This window comes from Panthera onca, chromosome E2 (assembly GCF_046562875.1).
Source record: "Panthera onca isolate mPanOnc1 chromosome E2, mPanOnc1 haplotype 2, whole genome shotgun sequence".
Taxonomy (NCBI): domain Eukaryota; kingdom Metazoa; phylum Chordata; class Mammalia; order Carnivora; family Felidae; genus Panthera; species Panthera onca.
In genome coordinates this window covers 25,225,778-25,242,116 of record NC_138353.1, presented here as the reverse complement: position 1 = coordinate 25,242,116, position 16,339 = coordinate 25,225,778, and the positions used below count along the sequence as shown (strand labels likewise).

At 37.3% G+C, this 16,339-nt stretch overlaps 1 protein-coding gene and 1 non-coding gene across 2 annotated transcripts in view; both read left to right on the top strand.

Moving 5' to 3' along the window:
- ITFG1 (integrin alpha FG-GAP repeat containing 1) overlaps positions 1-16,339 on the top strand; it is a 343,424-nt gene that overhangs the window by 250,835 nt on the left and 76,250 nt on the right. Inside the window, exon 13 of the mRNA XM_060651941.3 lies at positions 2,898-2,941. Coding sequence (XP_060507924.1) covers positions 2,898-2,941 — 44 coding nt within the window. The remainder of the gene's footprint in view (positions 1-2,897; positions 2,942-16,339) is intronic.
- Positions 9,010-9,113, top strand: LOC132691408 (U6 spliceosomal RNA). Its single transcript, XR_009615758.1, has one exon. It is a non-coding gene; the product is annotated as a U6 spliceosomal RNA (small nuclear RNA).

Here is a 16,339-nt window from a genome sequence, read left to right as displayed (position 1 = left end):
TTACATATAACATCCAGTGCTCAACCCAACAAGTGCCCTCCTTAGTACCCATCACCCATTTAGCCCATCTCCTCACCCAACACCCCAGCAGCAACCCTCAGTTTGCTCTCTGTATTTAAGAGTCTCTTATGGTTTGTCTCCCTCTCTGTTTTTATATTATTTTTGCTTCCCTTCCCGTGTTCATCTGTTTTGTTTCTTATATTGCACATATGAGTGAAATCCTGTGATATTTGTCTTTCTCTGACTTATTTTGGTTAGCATAATACACTCTAGTTCCATCCATGTTGTTGCAAATTGCAAGATTTCATTCTTTTTGATTGCCACGTAACATTCCATTGTATATATATACCACATCTTCTTTATCCATTTGTCACTCAGTAGACATTTGGGCTCTTTCCATAATTTGGCTATTGTCGATAGTGCTGCTATAAACATTGGGGGCATGTACCCCTTCAAATCAGTGTTTTTGTATCCTTTAATACCTAGTAGTGCAATTGCTGAGTCATAGGGTAGTCCTATTTTTAGAATTTTGAGGACCCTCCATATTGCTTTCCAGAGTGGCTACACCAGTTTGTATTCCCACCAGCAGTACAAAAGCACTTCGTCTTTCTCCACGTCCTTGCCAACATCTGTTGTTGCCTGAGTTGTTAATGTTAGCCATTCTGACATGTGTGAGGTGGTATTTCATTGTGGTTTTGATTTATATTTCCCTGATGATGAGTGATGTTGAGCATCTTTTTATGTGTCTATTAGCCATCTGGATGTCTTCTTTGGAAAAGTGTCTATTCATGTCTTTTGCCCATTTCTTCACTGGATTATTTGTGTTTTGGGTGTTGAGTTTGATAAATTCTTCATAGATTTTGGATACTAACCCTGTATCTGATATGTCATTTGCAAATATCTTCTCCTATTCCATCGGTTGCCTTTTAGTTTTGCTGATTGTTTCCTTCACTGTGCAGAAGCTTTTTATTTTGATGAGGTCCCAGTAGTTCATTTTTGCTTTTGTTTCCCTTGCCTCTGGACACATGTCAAGTAAGAAGTTGCTGCAACTGAGGACAAAGAGATTGTTGCCTATTTCCTCCTCTAGGATTTTGATGGTTTCCTCTCTTACATTTAGGTCTTTCATCCATTTTGAGTTTATTTTTGTGCATGGTGTAAGAAAGTGGTCCAGGTTCATTCTTCTGCATGTTGCTGTCCAGTTTTCCCAGCACCATTTGCTGAAGAGACTGTCTTTTTTCCATTGGATACACCTTCCTGCTTTGTCAAAGATTAGTTGACCATGTTTGTGAGTCTATTTCTGGGTTCTCTTTCCTGTTCCATTGATCTGTGTGTCTGTTTTCGTGCCAGTACCATACTGTCTTGATGATTACAGCTTTGTAAAACAGCTTGAAGTCCGGAAATGTGATGCTTCCAGCTTTGGTTTTCTTTTTCAACATTGCTTTGGCTATTCAGGGTCTTCTGTGGTTCCATACAAATTTTAAGATTGTTTGTTCTAGCTCTGTAAAGAATGCTGGTGTTATTTTGATAGGGATTGCATTGAATATGTAGATTGCTTTGGGTGGTATCGACATTTTAACTGCATTTGTTCTTCAGTCCATGAGCGTGGAATGTTTTTCCATTTCTTTGCGTCTTCAATTTCTTTCATAAGCATTCTATAGTTTTCAGTGTATAGATTTTTCACCTCTTTAGTTAGGTTTATTCCTAGGTATTTTATGGGTTTTGGTGCAATTGTAAATGAGATAAACTCCTTGATTTCTGTTTCTGCTGCTTCTTTTGGTGTATAGAAATGCAACTGATTTCTGTGCATTGATTTTATGTCCTGTGACTTTGCTGAATTCATGTATCAGTTCTAGCAGTTTTTTGTGGAATCCTTTGGGTTTTCCACAAAGAGTATCCTGTCATCTGTGAAGAGTGAAAGTTTGACTTCCTCCTTGCCAATTTGGATGTCTTTTATTTCTGTTTCTTTTTTTTTTTTTAACATTTATTCATTTTTCTGAGAGACAGAGAGCAGGGGAGGGGAAGGAGCTGAGAGAGAGGGAGACACAGAATCCGATGCAAGCTCTAGGCTCTGAACTGACAGCACAGAGCCTGACATGGGGCTCAAACTCACAGACCATGAGATCATGACCTGAGCCGAAGTTGGATACTTAACGACTGAGCCACCCCTGATGTCTTTTATTTCTTTTTGTTGTCTGATTGCTGAGGTTAGGACTTTCAACACTGTGTTGAATAAAGTTACAGGAGTGGTAATGTCCACTTTCTTATAGAGGTATCACTTCACATGAAGAGGTGGTAATATAATTATATTTCAAAACTCATGTTACTTATATAAAGAATATTCAGATACTCTAACCTTTTCTTTTTTGGTGATTATAGAATAAATGTGTCATTAAATTATTTTTATGTATTTGTTATAGACCCGTCAATTCTTTATAGTTGTGTTCTCCATAATAGTTATCAAGGGTGCCCAAAATCTTTGACCCAACAACTTTGACTAGATAAGTGGAAAAAAGTCTAATATGAGATATAAAATGTTTTTCTCAGCATACATTTTAATTGGTTTGCATTTAGCACTTCTGTCAGATTCTAAGTCTTATACTTGGAAACTAGAACCAACAGTAGGTATAGTATGATATAAATATAATTAATTATTTCACCTATATATTTCACAAAACATTAGCATCTTAACTGCTTAATAAAAGCTTTTAAAATATCAGTATAAAATAAACAATAGAAACTTGATTTACTCAGATCTAAAGGAATTGATTTGGTTTCTGCCTGTGATTATGATTCAGTAGAGCATGTTAATAGATTATAGGGGAAAAATTAGAGTTAACTTTAAATATAAGCTAAAGTAATAATATAGTAGTAATAGCCTTTTCTTTATTTTTCCACAGTTCTTAGTGGTCTGTGTTCTAATGACTGTCCTCGTAAGATAACAGTAAGTAAACAAATCTCAGTTGTAAAATTTTCAGTGAAAATATTCTGCATAATAGATACTCACAAAATACTTATAAGTTACATTCAAATTGTTATTATTTAGAAGTGATTAAAGTATCCTTTAGTGCTCAAAAAACTTTACTGAGAATAAAATACCTTGTCTAAAAGATTCTCACCTCAAGGTTCACCTCCTTTATGAAGGCTTTTCTGATACCTTCCTGTAATTTCTTGGCATAAGGCATACTACCGCCATTTTAGCATATATAATACTTGAGCTCACGTCTCTATATTAAAAGCCTCTCTATACTAGACTGGCATCCCTTAAGGTCAAGAACCCTCTCATCATGTATACCTGGTACATAACCGAAGGTCAAGCATATAGTAAATAATGATTTTTTTTGGTATAGTCTTAATATTGACTTTCTGTGCTTCAGTGAAATAACAAAGTGTAAAAATAATTAGGCTTAGTTTTTTAAATTGCCAGTTCATATAAATTATAATAAGAATATTATATTGTGTATGGGTGTGGGCGTATCCCTGCTTGGGTCCTCATAATAACCTTGTTTCATGAGGAATTACCCCCCATGTAAAGATGAGGAAACTAAAGCTTAGTGAAATTAAATTATCTAATCATAGAGCTATGAAGTACTGGAACTAGAGCACAAAGCTAGGTGTTCTGCTTATAGTCTCACACTTTTACTACCCCAGTTAAGCACTGCAAGACCAACACTTTGTGTATGGTTGGGAAACTTCACATATTTGAGACATGTGGAAACAGACCCTAACCCAGAGATTTGCATGCAGAGATTTAATTTAGACTCAACTCCAAAGCAACAGCTATTGGCCCTTCAGAAATGGCTCAAATAGAGGCAGAGAAGCCAGGCGTTTGTATTCCTGCTTTAATCAGACTTTGCCTGCAGGCAGTCTCCAGGAAAGGCTTATAGCTAGTAGGAGCCAGCTTCCTTTGGCTGAAAACAGTGTCCAGGTAGGAACCCGGCTGTGAGCTATCAGCAGCCAACACTTTGAGGAGCTCAGGGAATAAGTGCCTCAGTCCTGAAGAAAATATCTGGACAATGCATCACATCTTTTATGAATGTATATGAGTGCCTGGTCAAGTCCATCTGCTTTCATATCATTATAAAAATGTAGATGTATATAGTAGGGGAGGCTATGGGGAGGGGAATGCAGAAGATGTATGAGAACTCTCTGTACCTTCTACTTAATTTGGCTATGAATCTAAAACTGCTCTAAACAAGAAAGTCTGTTTTTTAAAAATTTTAACGTATAAATGTAATTAATCAGAGGCTTAAGATTAACTTGGTGATTTAGGTATTGTCTACCTAATCTGTGAATTATTCAATTCCTCTTGCTTCCTGTCATTGACCATATTCATTACATGGTCAAGCAAAGAACTGTGAAACATTGAAATGAAACCCACTCATTTTACCTATAAGTTCTGGCAGAAAAGTGGATAGGAAAGGCTGTATGATTAAAGCAGCTGCAGGTAATACTTCTGAGATCAATAATGTCCCCATTCTCTTTATCTTAAAATAAAAGCAACTTTAATTGTATGGAGAACTTTCATTTAGAAAGTCACATAAATTGGGGTGCCTGGGTGGCTCAGTCGATTAAGTGTCCAACTTCAGCTCAGGTCATGATCCCCCGGTTTGTGGGTTCGAGCCCTGCATCGGGCTTTGTGCTGACAGCCTGGAGCCTGCTTCAGATTCTGTGTCTCCTCCTCTCTCTTCCCCTTTCCTGCTCACACTCTGTGTCTCTCTGTCTCTCAATAATAAATAAACGTTTAAAAAAATTTTTTTTAGAAAGTCACATAAGTAAAATTCACCATGCAGAGAGATGTTCTTACGATGATTACTCCAACAGTCCTGCACCTTTGGGCTTTTTTTTGGTGACAGATCTGCCTCCCATTAGTCCATTTATTATTTTCTTTGAAATTCAGATCCTGCTGAACTGCCTTCACATATATCATTTTCCTGCCCCACTGATATCACAAATCACAATTTTATGACAACCTAAAAGAAACAAATGCACACTATACTTCCCCAGTTTTCCATATATCAAATGTATGCCCTCTTGTATTTTATGAAAAAGTAGGCCTTCTTCATATTGCTTTGTACTGAACATAGTATAAAGTTTTACATCAGGTATATGACCCTATGTTAAACTAAGAGGGAAAATGTACCTACCACATGAGTACTTTACCACTTGAGTTAATTTATGAGTTGGATAGCTCTTGTGCTACTAATATGTTCCCACCTGATACAGGCAGCCTATTTGATAACATGAAGAAAGGAAGGAATTATTCAAATCAGAAACCAATCCCACCCAAATTCCTTCATCTCCATTTTGAAAACCCCTGGTCATACTCTGGACCTTATCTACCAGAACTATTTTACTTTAGAAATTTTTTTATTGTTTGTTTATTTATTTATTTATTTTGAGAGAGAGGCATGCAGGCGAGCAGGGGAGGGGCAGAGAGAAAGGAAGAGAGAAACTCCCAGCAGGCTTCATGCTGTCAGCCCAGAGCCCAACTCAGGGCTTCATCTCACAAAGTGTGAGATCATGACCTGACCTAAAATCAAGAGTCAGAGGCTTAACCTACTGAGCTACCCAGGTACCCTACTTTTGAAATTTTAATGCCATCCATTCAGCTATTTGACTACAAACTGTTTTCCAGCCTTCTCTTTCCCATTACTACACCTGTTCAACTTTAAGGCTGTTCGTCTCTTGACCTGTAATCAGCCCATTCCTGCCTTTACCCTCCTCGTTTAGCTACCATACATCAACCTCACTCCTGCCATTACTTTTAACTCCCATTAAGCACTCTCCTTCTACTGTACCTGCCTAGCAAAATTATAGCCCTGGGTTAGTCCAAGCTGTTTACCTTCTTCAGTCCTAGACCTAGGCTCCTGGGCATTTCTAAAAAAAATAATAAACATACTTGCATATTGGTACCACCACTAGTTCATAGTCTTTACCTGAAATGAGCATTCTTAATTGTATCATAGTCTTATATGGATTCCTAGTCATCTTTTCGCCTATTCCTTTTCTCTGATTACTTTCAGGATTTTCTCTTTGTCTTGGGTTTTCTGCTGATTGAATATGATATGCATAGATAAATATAGGTTTTTAGTATTTTTCCTGTTTGGTGTTCTCTAAGCTTCCTGGATCTGTGGTTTGATATCTGTCACTAATTTTGGAAAATTGTCATGTTATTTCAAACATTTCTTTCTATTCCTTTCTCTCCTTCTCCTTCCAGTAATCCAGTGACACATATGTTACACCTTTGTCCCACAGTTCTGTTCAATTTTTTCAATAGTTTTTCTCTGTTTCAGTTTTGGAAGTTTCTATTGCTAGATCTTCAAGCTCACTGATCCTTTGTTCAGCCGTATCCAGGCTTTCTTCATTTTAATTATTTCTATCATTTCTGTTTGATTCTTAAGAGTTTCCATCTCTCTGCTTGTATTAACAGTCTGTTTTTGCATGCTGTCTACGTTTTCCAGTAGAGCCCTTAATGTATCAATCATAGTTCTTTTAAATTTCTGGTCTGCTAATTCTAACATTCTGCTATATCTGAATCTGGTACCAATGCTTGCTTTGTCCATTCAAACTTTGTTTTCTGCCTTTTAGCATGCCTTGAAATTTTTGGTTGAAAATCGGATATTATATATTGGGTGAAAGGAACTAAGGTAGATGGGCCTTTAGCATGAGGTTTTATGTTTATCCAGCTAGGATAACTCTAACAACTGTGTTTACTGTTTGCAGTAGCTATGCTGTCAGAGGAAGCAGTTTTCTCCAGTGTCTTTTTTCTTCCCTATTGTCTTTGTGTTTTTCTCCCACTTCTTAAACAGGGTCTGAGGCTTGCAGTGCTTTTAGCTATAATCCCATTATAAGACAGAAGCCCAGTTGATGTGGTGGTAAGGAGCAAGAGTTAGAAAATGCATCCTATACTCCTATGATTAGGTCTCAGGCTTTTAGTGAGCCTGTGTCCCTGGGATGTGGCATACACATGTGCTTCTTCTTAGCTTCCCCTCCCCCATGGGCAAGACAGGAAGGCCAGAAAGGGCTAAAGTTAGGCATTTCCTTTCCCCCAGGTTAAACCCAGGTCACTTAAGATCTGGTAAAATAGTTTTCCTTGAGGGTAAGGTGTTAAGAACCAAGGGCTCTGGGCCTATGTCAGAATGCTTACCTCCCCTCCCTGTGCTAGAAGCATGAGAGTTCTGACCCAATCTTACCCCTGAGAATCTGGTGGGACTTCTGGAGGTAAAACTCACAAAAGCGTGGGGCTCCTCTAAGACTGTTTACCTCCCTCTTCCAGAGTTTGAATTCTCAAACTAGTTCCTATTGAGCTTCCAGCAATTTTTCCATTACAGTTTAAGTGTCCTACCAGTACTAGCTCCAGTTTCAGTCATCTGCATCTAGGCCTCTGCTCCCAGTAAGCTGTGATTCTGTATCCACCCCTCTCTCCAGTGTCAGGGTAGCAGTTTGCCCTGTGACCTGAGTTCTCTGAATCTAAGGAGAATTGTTTTACTTCAGCTTTTTTTGTTCTTTTTCTGAGGAGTTAGGACTTCCAAGCTCTTTACAGGTCAGACCAGAAACTCTCCTCATATTTTTTCTTTAAAGATTTTTTTTAAGTAAATTTATTTTGAGAGAGCAGGAGAAGGGGAGAGAGAGAGAGGGAGAGAGAGAATCCCAAGCAGGCTTCATACTGTCAGCATAGAGCCTGACGTGGGGCTCAATGTCATGAACTATTAAAGCATGACCTGAGCTAAAATCAAAAGTCAGATGCTTAACTGTCTGAGGCACCCAAGAGCCCCTCTCCTTGCATTTTTATCAGTATTGCTTTATTTTTCCTTGTTATAGCTTTATTACAACATAACTGACATGCAATAAGCTGTACATAATGAATATATTCAATTTGATGTTATGTTGTATATATTATATATATATATACACAATATATATATTTATTTGGATATATATATCCATTATATATGGATATATCATGCCAATATAATGAAACACTATATCTAAAAGTTTTTTTGTGCCCCTTGGCTATCCCTCCTTCTCACCTTCCCTGACCCTCCTCCCTATGCTACTTACTTTTCCTCAGTCACCACTGATAGCTTCTCTGTGAGTGTTGCTTTACTTTAAAAGTTGTTCTTGTTACTTCATGGCTTTTATCAATATGTCTTCCTCTGTGTCATTTATTGTTCTTTTCCTTGAAATTTGTTTAACTTTTTTTAAAATTTGAACATCTATAGAAGTATAGGTTAATATAATAAAACTCCTTGTGTCCATACTACCATCCAGCTTCAGCACTATCATCATATACCACCACCTACTAATTCCATTCACAGCCCCTCTTACGCTATTTTAAGGAAAATCCATTATGTCTTATATTCTGTAAATACTTCCATGTATATCTCTCTAAGATAAGGACTTTTTACATGTTAGACCAGAAACTCCCATTTTTTCATAAAAACTATTTTATATCCTTTCCAGCATCTTCTTAAATCCATCCCCACGTTCATTTCTCAGTCATTGACCTAGATTCCTACTTCAAAGGGAAAATAAGAATGTAAAATCAGAATTTCTTCAACTGTGTTCAGTAACTTTGGGGAAGTTATATAACTCCTATTAAGCCTTATTCTCCACATCTGTATAATGGGGAACTAATTGTATGCATTTATGTTAGCTTCCTATTCCTGCTGTAACAAATTACCATAAATTTAGTGGCCTCAAACAGCACAAATATATCCTTTTACAGTTGTGGAAGTCAAAAATACAAATACGCTTCACAGAGCAGGACTCCATTCCTTTGGAGGCTTTAAGGAGAATCCATTCCCTTGCCCTTAACTTCTCAAGGCCACCTATATTCCTTGGCTTATGGCCCTTCTATCCATCTCTAAATCCAACCATGTAGCATCTTCGTACCACTGACCCTAACCCAATCCTGCCTTCCTCTTTCACTTATAAGGACTGTAGTGATTACATTGGGTCCATCTGGACAATCCAAGATAATCTCTCCATCTCAAGACCCTTAATCATGTGTTTGCTTCAGCAACACATATACTAAAATTGGAGTGATACAGAGATTAGCATCGCTCCTGGGTAAGAGCGACATGCAAATTCATGAAGCATTCCACATTCTTAAGGGAAAAAAATCCTTAATCACATTGGCAAATTCCCTTTTGCAATATAAGATTATCAACAGGTTTTGGGAGCTAGGATGTGAACATCTTTAGGGGACCATTATTCTGCCTACTACACTACCTCCTAAGGTTTTTATTAGGATTAGAAGAATTAATGTAGGCAAATCAGAGCAGAGGTCTAATACACAATAAATACTCAAAAAGTGTATCTGCTATTCTTTGTCAATGGTAATGGTTATTTCCCTGCCTCTATAACATCCCTGTATTAGCAAGGATAATGAGTTCCAAATTTTTGAGAAATGCTGGTGTTCTGTTTGCCTTCAAGATAAGACTAGAGGTCTATTTGACTTCATGACTTTTTTCTTATAATGTAAATCTTTTTTGATATATATCACAAATTTATGAAATATGGATATCTATTTTTAGTGAGAGCTACCATAAGCATCTGTGAATCTAAAGAGTATTTTTATTCCTATTTCCTGATTTTTCTCTTTAAATACCAAACTAATTTTTTTAATCTTTTATTCACAATTTAACATATATTGTGGGGACGGCTGGGTGGTTCAGTAGGTTAAGCATCCGACTCCAGCTCAGGTCATGATCTCACGGTCTGTGAGTTTGAGCCCTGGGTCAGGCTCTGTGCTGACAGCTCAGAGCCTGGAGCCTGCTTCAGATTCTGTGTCTCCCTCTCTCTCTGCCCCTCCCCTGCTCATGCTCTGTCTCTGTCTCAAAAATAAATAAAAACAAAAATAAAATAAAATAAAATAAATAAAAACATTTTAAAAATAATAACATATACTGTGTTAGTAGAGATTATAGCTTCTTTCTCTGTCAATTGGTAATTCTTTTAACCAAAGCCTGCTGACTTTTCCCGCTTTCTGGATTATGAGTCTATAAGCAGGCATATGAGTGTTCTCATTGAACAAAGGGTTGGAAATAGTCCTTTAATCTGCTATACACAAAAAGAATCCATGCATATTCCTTTTAAGTAGTTTCATGAGGACAGAGGAAGGATCTGTTTTGCCTGTCTGTATGTCCTAGAACATAGCACAGGGCCCGTGCTTACCAGTTTCAGTTATCTTCTATAGCACTAAATATAATCTCTTCATCCACACCCATCCCTTTTGCTATTTCTTTTTATTAATCAATGTACTAATTATGCTGTGAGTTCCACATCCTTCTCAGAGACCTCATTCCATTGTTTATTCTACCTAGCCTGTGTATTCAACCTCCGCCTCTCTGTTGCTGCCTTCCCTTCAGCATTTAAGGAGCACCCAAGTCTCTCTTATCTGCAAGAGCAAATATGCATATTTTCCAGAATCTCACATCCTCTCCAGCTATTACCTAATCTCGGTTTTCTCTGCTCAGTCAAATTTATTAAGTTGTCCACCATTGGATCTCTCCCAATTAGTTACTTCCATATCCTTAACCGACTGTCATAATCTAGCATTTGACCTGAGGCCTGGTTCTCCTGACCACTCCTAGGAACACTCTCCTTTCCTTGGTTTCCTTTATTTTCACCCTTTCTGGCTCCCTTCCACTTCTCTGGCCATTCTCCCTTTTCCTTTATGGACATTTACTCTGCCCATCTGGAAATGCAGGTGCTCCTCAGGCTCTCACTCTAGGTTCTCTTCTCACTCTACTCTCTTAGTTATCTCAGTCTCTCCCCTATTTGTTTGGTGGGTGTTTTGTTTTGTTTTGTTTTGGGGTGCTTGTTTTTGCCATTTGTATACTGATCACTCCCAAACCTGTTTTCCAGCCATCTCTCCTGAGCTTCAGACCTTTATATCTGAGTGTCTTACAGGGACTGATAAAACTGAAATCCAGTGTTTCCCCACAAAAACTCAGTCCACTTCCTATGTTCCCTTTCTCAGTTACTTTTTCCTTTCCCTTACCCCCCAGATCTACGAGGTTATTGGTCTCAACCCCTAAATATCCTTCCTCTATCCAATCATCATTTAGTCCAGGTTATCATTGTTCTTGCTTTTCATGCCTGACTGTTGGGAGTTATCTGAGCCATCCTTCAAAAAGGTACCCCAGTGATCTTTCTAAAATACAGACCTTCAGTGGCTTCTCTTTGTCCTTGAAAAATGGTCCAAACCTAGTTAGACCTAGTTTGACCTAGCTTGAGCTTTTGTTTACCTCTTCAGCCATATTCCTTGCCATTTCTCCTCACACCCACTCCCAGCTCTCTCAGCCACACATAACTACTTGTTCTGCCATTCTGTCTCATCTCCAGCCTCTTGCATGTTTTTTCTCTGTCCTGAAGCCTCCTCTTCTCCACCTTCTCCTAGATTCCTTCATGTGACCTTCAGGTCAGCTTTCAGACAGTATTTCCTCTGAGAATCATTCCTGGGCTCCCCACTGACATAGGTCTGGATATACCGTCTGTTGTTTCTTAGCACCCTATGCATAGTCCTGCTACTTACCACTTCTGTATTTGGTGAGTTATCTGTGTTCAGCCCTTGAAGGAGACTGGGTCTTGTTTATTATTCTGTACTTACTCCCTAACACAGTGGCCTGACACATAGTAGCACAATAAATATTTATGTATGAATAAATGAGCTTTTCCTAAAATTTGGTTTCCTTTTTTTTTATGGGCCTTCATTGATAAATTTACCATACCACCTCTTAACCACAATCACAATCCACATACCACCTCTTAACCACAATCACTTAACATATTCATTGCTAAGTTTGAACATTTGCAGAATAAATTACAAGCTATTCACAAGAGAAATGCATTCTGCAAAGCCCTGATATAAAGGGAAAACATCCCTTATTTATGCTCTCAGAGATACCTCATTATGAGACAGATGTTTCAGTTGTTACTACAAACAGATTTTTAATATATGTAGCAGAACAAGATGTATCTTTAACATTTTTTTTCATCTTTTCAATCAGAAATATTCTCAGGCTTGTATTTGTTCTGTGTAGGAATAATATGAGAAAGTATAAGCCAAGTAAGTTTCTCTTTGTCTTTATTTTAAGGAAAATAATCTGATTTAGTACTTTTACCTTCCCATCTTTAAAAGACACTAGTCTTTGCTACAACAAATATTTATTGATCAAAACAGATTTATGTATTTGATATCTTTTTAAACTATTATTCTACCTTTAATTCTAAGTATTTGCCTTTTTATCACACCTGACAGTGGCAATATCATCTTTCTTCTACCAAGGATAGAAAAAAATTGAAATTTTTCTGCATTTAATGTCCTTTTGTAGTCCTTTACAAAGGGAAAAGTTCCTTGCATTTTTAACAGGAAAATAACCAAAATTAAATAAATAATTTACTGAATTTAATGTCTTGAAGAAATAAGTAAGAAATAATAGAAAAAATTCAATATTGAACTAAATTAGGCAATACAGTTAACACTAATGAAAATAAGGAAAAATATCCATGAGTGTTTATAAAAACATGAACAAGATAAAAAAATTACCTGTGAGAAAAATAAATCCATATGTAAGTCACCTATTTTTCTAACATTTTAGAATCATAAACTTTATATTGCATAGTTAAACCTAATATTGATTTTAGCTAACACAATGTGTCTTACAAGTTCTTCCAGTTTAGTTTTACCATCCAGAGCCAGTGATGTAAAATATACTGTAGTCTCCAAGTAGGAGCCCAAGACCTTAAAACAAATCCTTAGATAATCAGGCACTTAACAGTGACATAAAACCCCCCCCCCAAAAAAAACCCCAAGATTCGTCTAGGCTACTTAAAAAGATAGTCTAATGAAGAAAAGAAATGTATTCCAACCCTGATTTTCTATAATTCAACAGGCATACAGAGGACAGTTAGTTTAAAACAATCTGTATAATACAGCACCCAAACAGTGTTGCATCAATATGACACATCCTAGAACAAGAAAAATGAGCCAAATATAGTCCTTGTTTACTTCTAGAATGGAAAACTTGAGAGATCACTAATATTTTTTCATTTAACTTCTCTGAATTCTCTCAAACGAATATCAGCATGACATTTAAAAGGAAAGTTGGGACAATGTGAGAGATTTGTACTAAGATTTTCACACAGAAAGTGAACTTACTAGATGATGGGGTATAGGGCTCAGCATTCCAGAGGAATAGCTAATGTCTTAATTTTTTCTTACCAAAATTTATGAAATCAATTTATGAAATGTTTTCAACAAATATGTTTCTGCCTTGAAAATAAAAACTGAAACTACTGTAAAATTTATGTTAACTATACTTCAATTTAAAAACGAAAATAGGCAATTACAACATGACTTCTTCTAATGACAGAAGGAGGCTTCGTCTCCTAAGTCAGAAGTTGGCAAACTGTAAAAGACCAGAGAGTAAATAGTTTCAGCTTTGTGTGGGTCACATGGTCTCCATCTCAACTACTCAACTCTAAAGTAAAAGCAGCCATAGACAATATGTAAACAATGAGCAAAAATCTGTGTTCCAATAAAAATTTATAAAAACAGGATGCAGGCCAGGTTTGCCACAGGGGCCATTGTTTGGCAATGCTTACCCAGGGTTATACACTCAATGATTGACTGCTTTACCACTTACTCAGCCTGATTCAAAACATCATTGTACAAATGTCATGTTAAGTGAGGTGTGTCCAGGAAAGTGTGAGTAAATTCTTGGGCTTTGCAGTGAATCCAAGAGAAAAAATGCTCCTGTATGATCTGAGACCCCAAAATACACAGAATATGAAATCACAATATACTAGATATCATTGCTGAAAACAGGAGGTTTGGTCACCCACACGTATGACACAGTCCCTCCCTTCCCCCAACTCTTCAGAACATGGAACACCACTCTTTTATACAATTCAAGCCAGAAATGCCTGGTGGTGTACCTTATGTTTGGGCTGGCACCTGTGAGTATAACTGTCAATCCATTAAGGCTTATTTGTGCTTCCTATCTAAGTTTCCAGAGCCTTCACTCTCAAACAGCACTTCTCAAAAACCATGGTTTGTGACCTAAACTGTATGTACCACACCCTGATGTGAAATTTTCAGGCCACATTAAAACATGGTTGTGCACAATTTCCAGAAATTTCTGTGGAGAGTTGATCTGCCTGTGTGTAGATATGGCATCATGCCTTCAATCTTACTATTACGGGCTCTCTAAAACCCTCACATTCCAGTATAAAAAAGAAGATTCAGAATCACTGGGAACTGGGTCATAATCGTGAGGCACTTATAAACATCATTCCACACAAAAAAAGTTGCCAAACCAGAAGCAAGGACAAGATGTAAGACATAAAGGACCAATGATTTTTTTATGACTGAGGAGGTCATTCATGTATTCAGTCAGTATTTATTTATTCACTTCCTGCTATGTTCTAGGTGCTACATGAGACAAAAATCACTGCCCTCATGGAGATCACAGTCTAGTACACTAGTACAGCATACTAGTAGAATGAGATATTTGAGCTGGGAGTGGCCTTTATATTGCACAGCTCCAGGGTTTCACCATTCATGTCACAGTCTGTGTCAGTGGCACCCCCTAGAGTGGTAAAATGGACAACCTGTAGAGTCTTCCATGGTGACCATGACTTGATTCTTGAAAGACTAGGATTTTAGTAGGTACAGAAGCAGAAGGAGGGCAGTCCAGGTAGAGGAAAATAGTATATGCGAAGGCATCATTTATTTAGTGCCTAAGGTTGATGTGGCTGTAGGCCCTGGGGCTATTAAGAGTAAATTCTTGTGACCTGAATTATAAAACCACATCATTCCTTCAGTCATTGAAAAAAAATAGTTGTTAAGCACTTACCATGATCCAGGCTCCACTATAAAACATTGGGATACAGCAGTGAACAAATCCAAAATTGTACCCAACCTCATGGAATTCACAATCCAAGACCATATGAAGAATTACAAGAATGATGAGCACTTCAGTAGTAAAGTACCCAGCGTTAGGAGTGCTTATAACTGGGCGAACATACCCAATTCAGGTAGTCAAAAATTGGAGGGATGGGAGAGGAATGGATGGGGTAAAAGCATAAAAGAGGGGAATGGGCTTGGATTGTTTAGGAAATCAAATGTCCACAGCAAAAACAATTCAAGAGTGTCTTCAAAGAAAGTGGGCAGCTCGAAAAAAAAAGACATTTAATACACTTCTTGCTAATCCTGGATGTTAGGTCTCCATAGGAATGTGTAGGGGGGAACGTTGACCTCAGTGTGAATTCTGTAGGGGGGAGGAATTTCAAAGAGGAAACAGTTCATTTTATAGAAACTAGTATGCATTTGTTTCATTAAGCAAGAACTCTTAACACTTAGACAACCAAGATTACTGTACCACTTACTACAGGTTACATCCTCGAAAGTGTGTCTGTAAACTTCAGATGAAACTCAGGACCTCCAAAGCAGCACCAGGTCCATTCCTAGACCCTGACTCAGCCTTCTTCCCCCACTTACAAACCAGGGAAAAAAAAAACAAACCAAAAACCTGTGTCTTTTTCTGTTCAATTCAGGAACTTAGATGTCTTACTGTAAAAAGGAAGAAACTCTCATGAAATGGTGAAGAACTCCATAATTACTCACTTAATATAGGAAGTGATAAAAAAGAGATTGTTTACTTTATGTATTGTTACAAGTCTTCCCATTTATAGTAAGTACCTTTTCCTTATCCCATGTATGTGGAAAACATTTCTAAACGTTAAAACACATCATTGGCACATATAAACCTTATGGTAGAGTGATCATCCATATCAGACAAACTACTTAGAATTTTATAATTTCTGCCTTATTGTTCTTTCTGTTGAATAGAACAGGGGCAAGAAAACACCATCCAGTGGACAGATCCAGCTTCCTGACTGTTTTTGTGAATTAAGTATTATTGGGACACGGCCGCACTCATTTATTTACATATTATCTATGGCTACTTTAATGCTATATCAAAGTAACTGGCAATGAAAGACTTTATGGTCCACAAAGCCTAAAATATTTACTGTCTATCTGGCTCTATAGATAAAATGTTTGCAGACATCTGGGCAGAATAACAACAATAGAAAGTAAAAGTTACTCTCATCTTTCTCTGATTAACTAAACTTTTTAAGCTAGCACCCTAAATATCCATTCAGTCATATATTTGCTGTTTCAGAGATGTTCCCTCCAAATCATTTTAAACTATCTCTTGTGAAACTATACAAGCTATAGGATTCTCTCATTTGAAATACTCTGATTTAGTGCTCAAGATAGGAGTGCTCCCATCTACATGATTGTTCTTTCTCTCAATTTAAATCA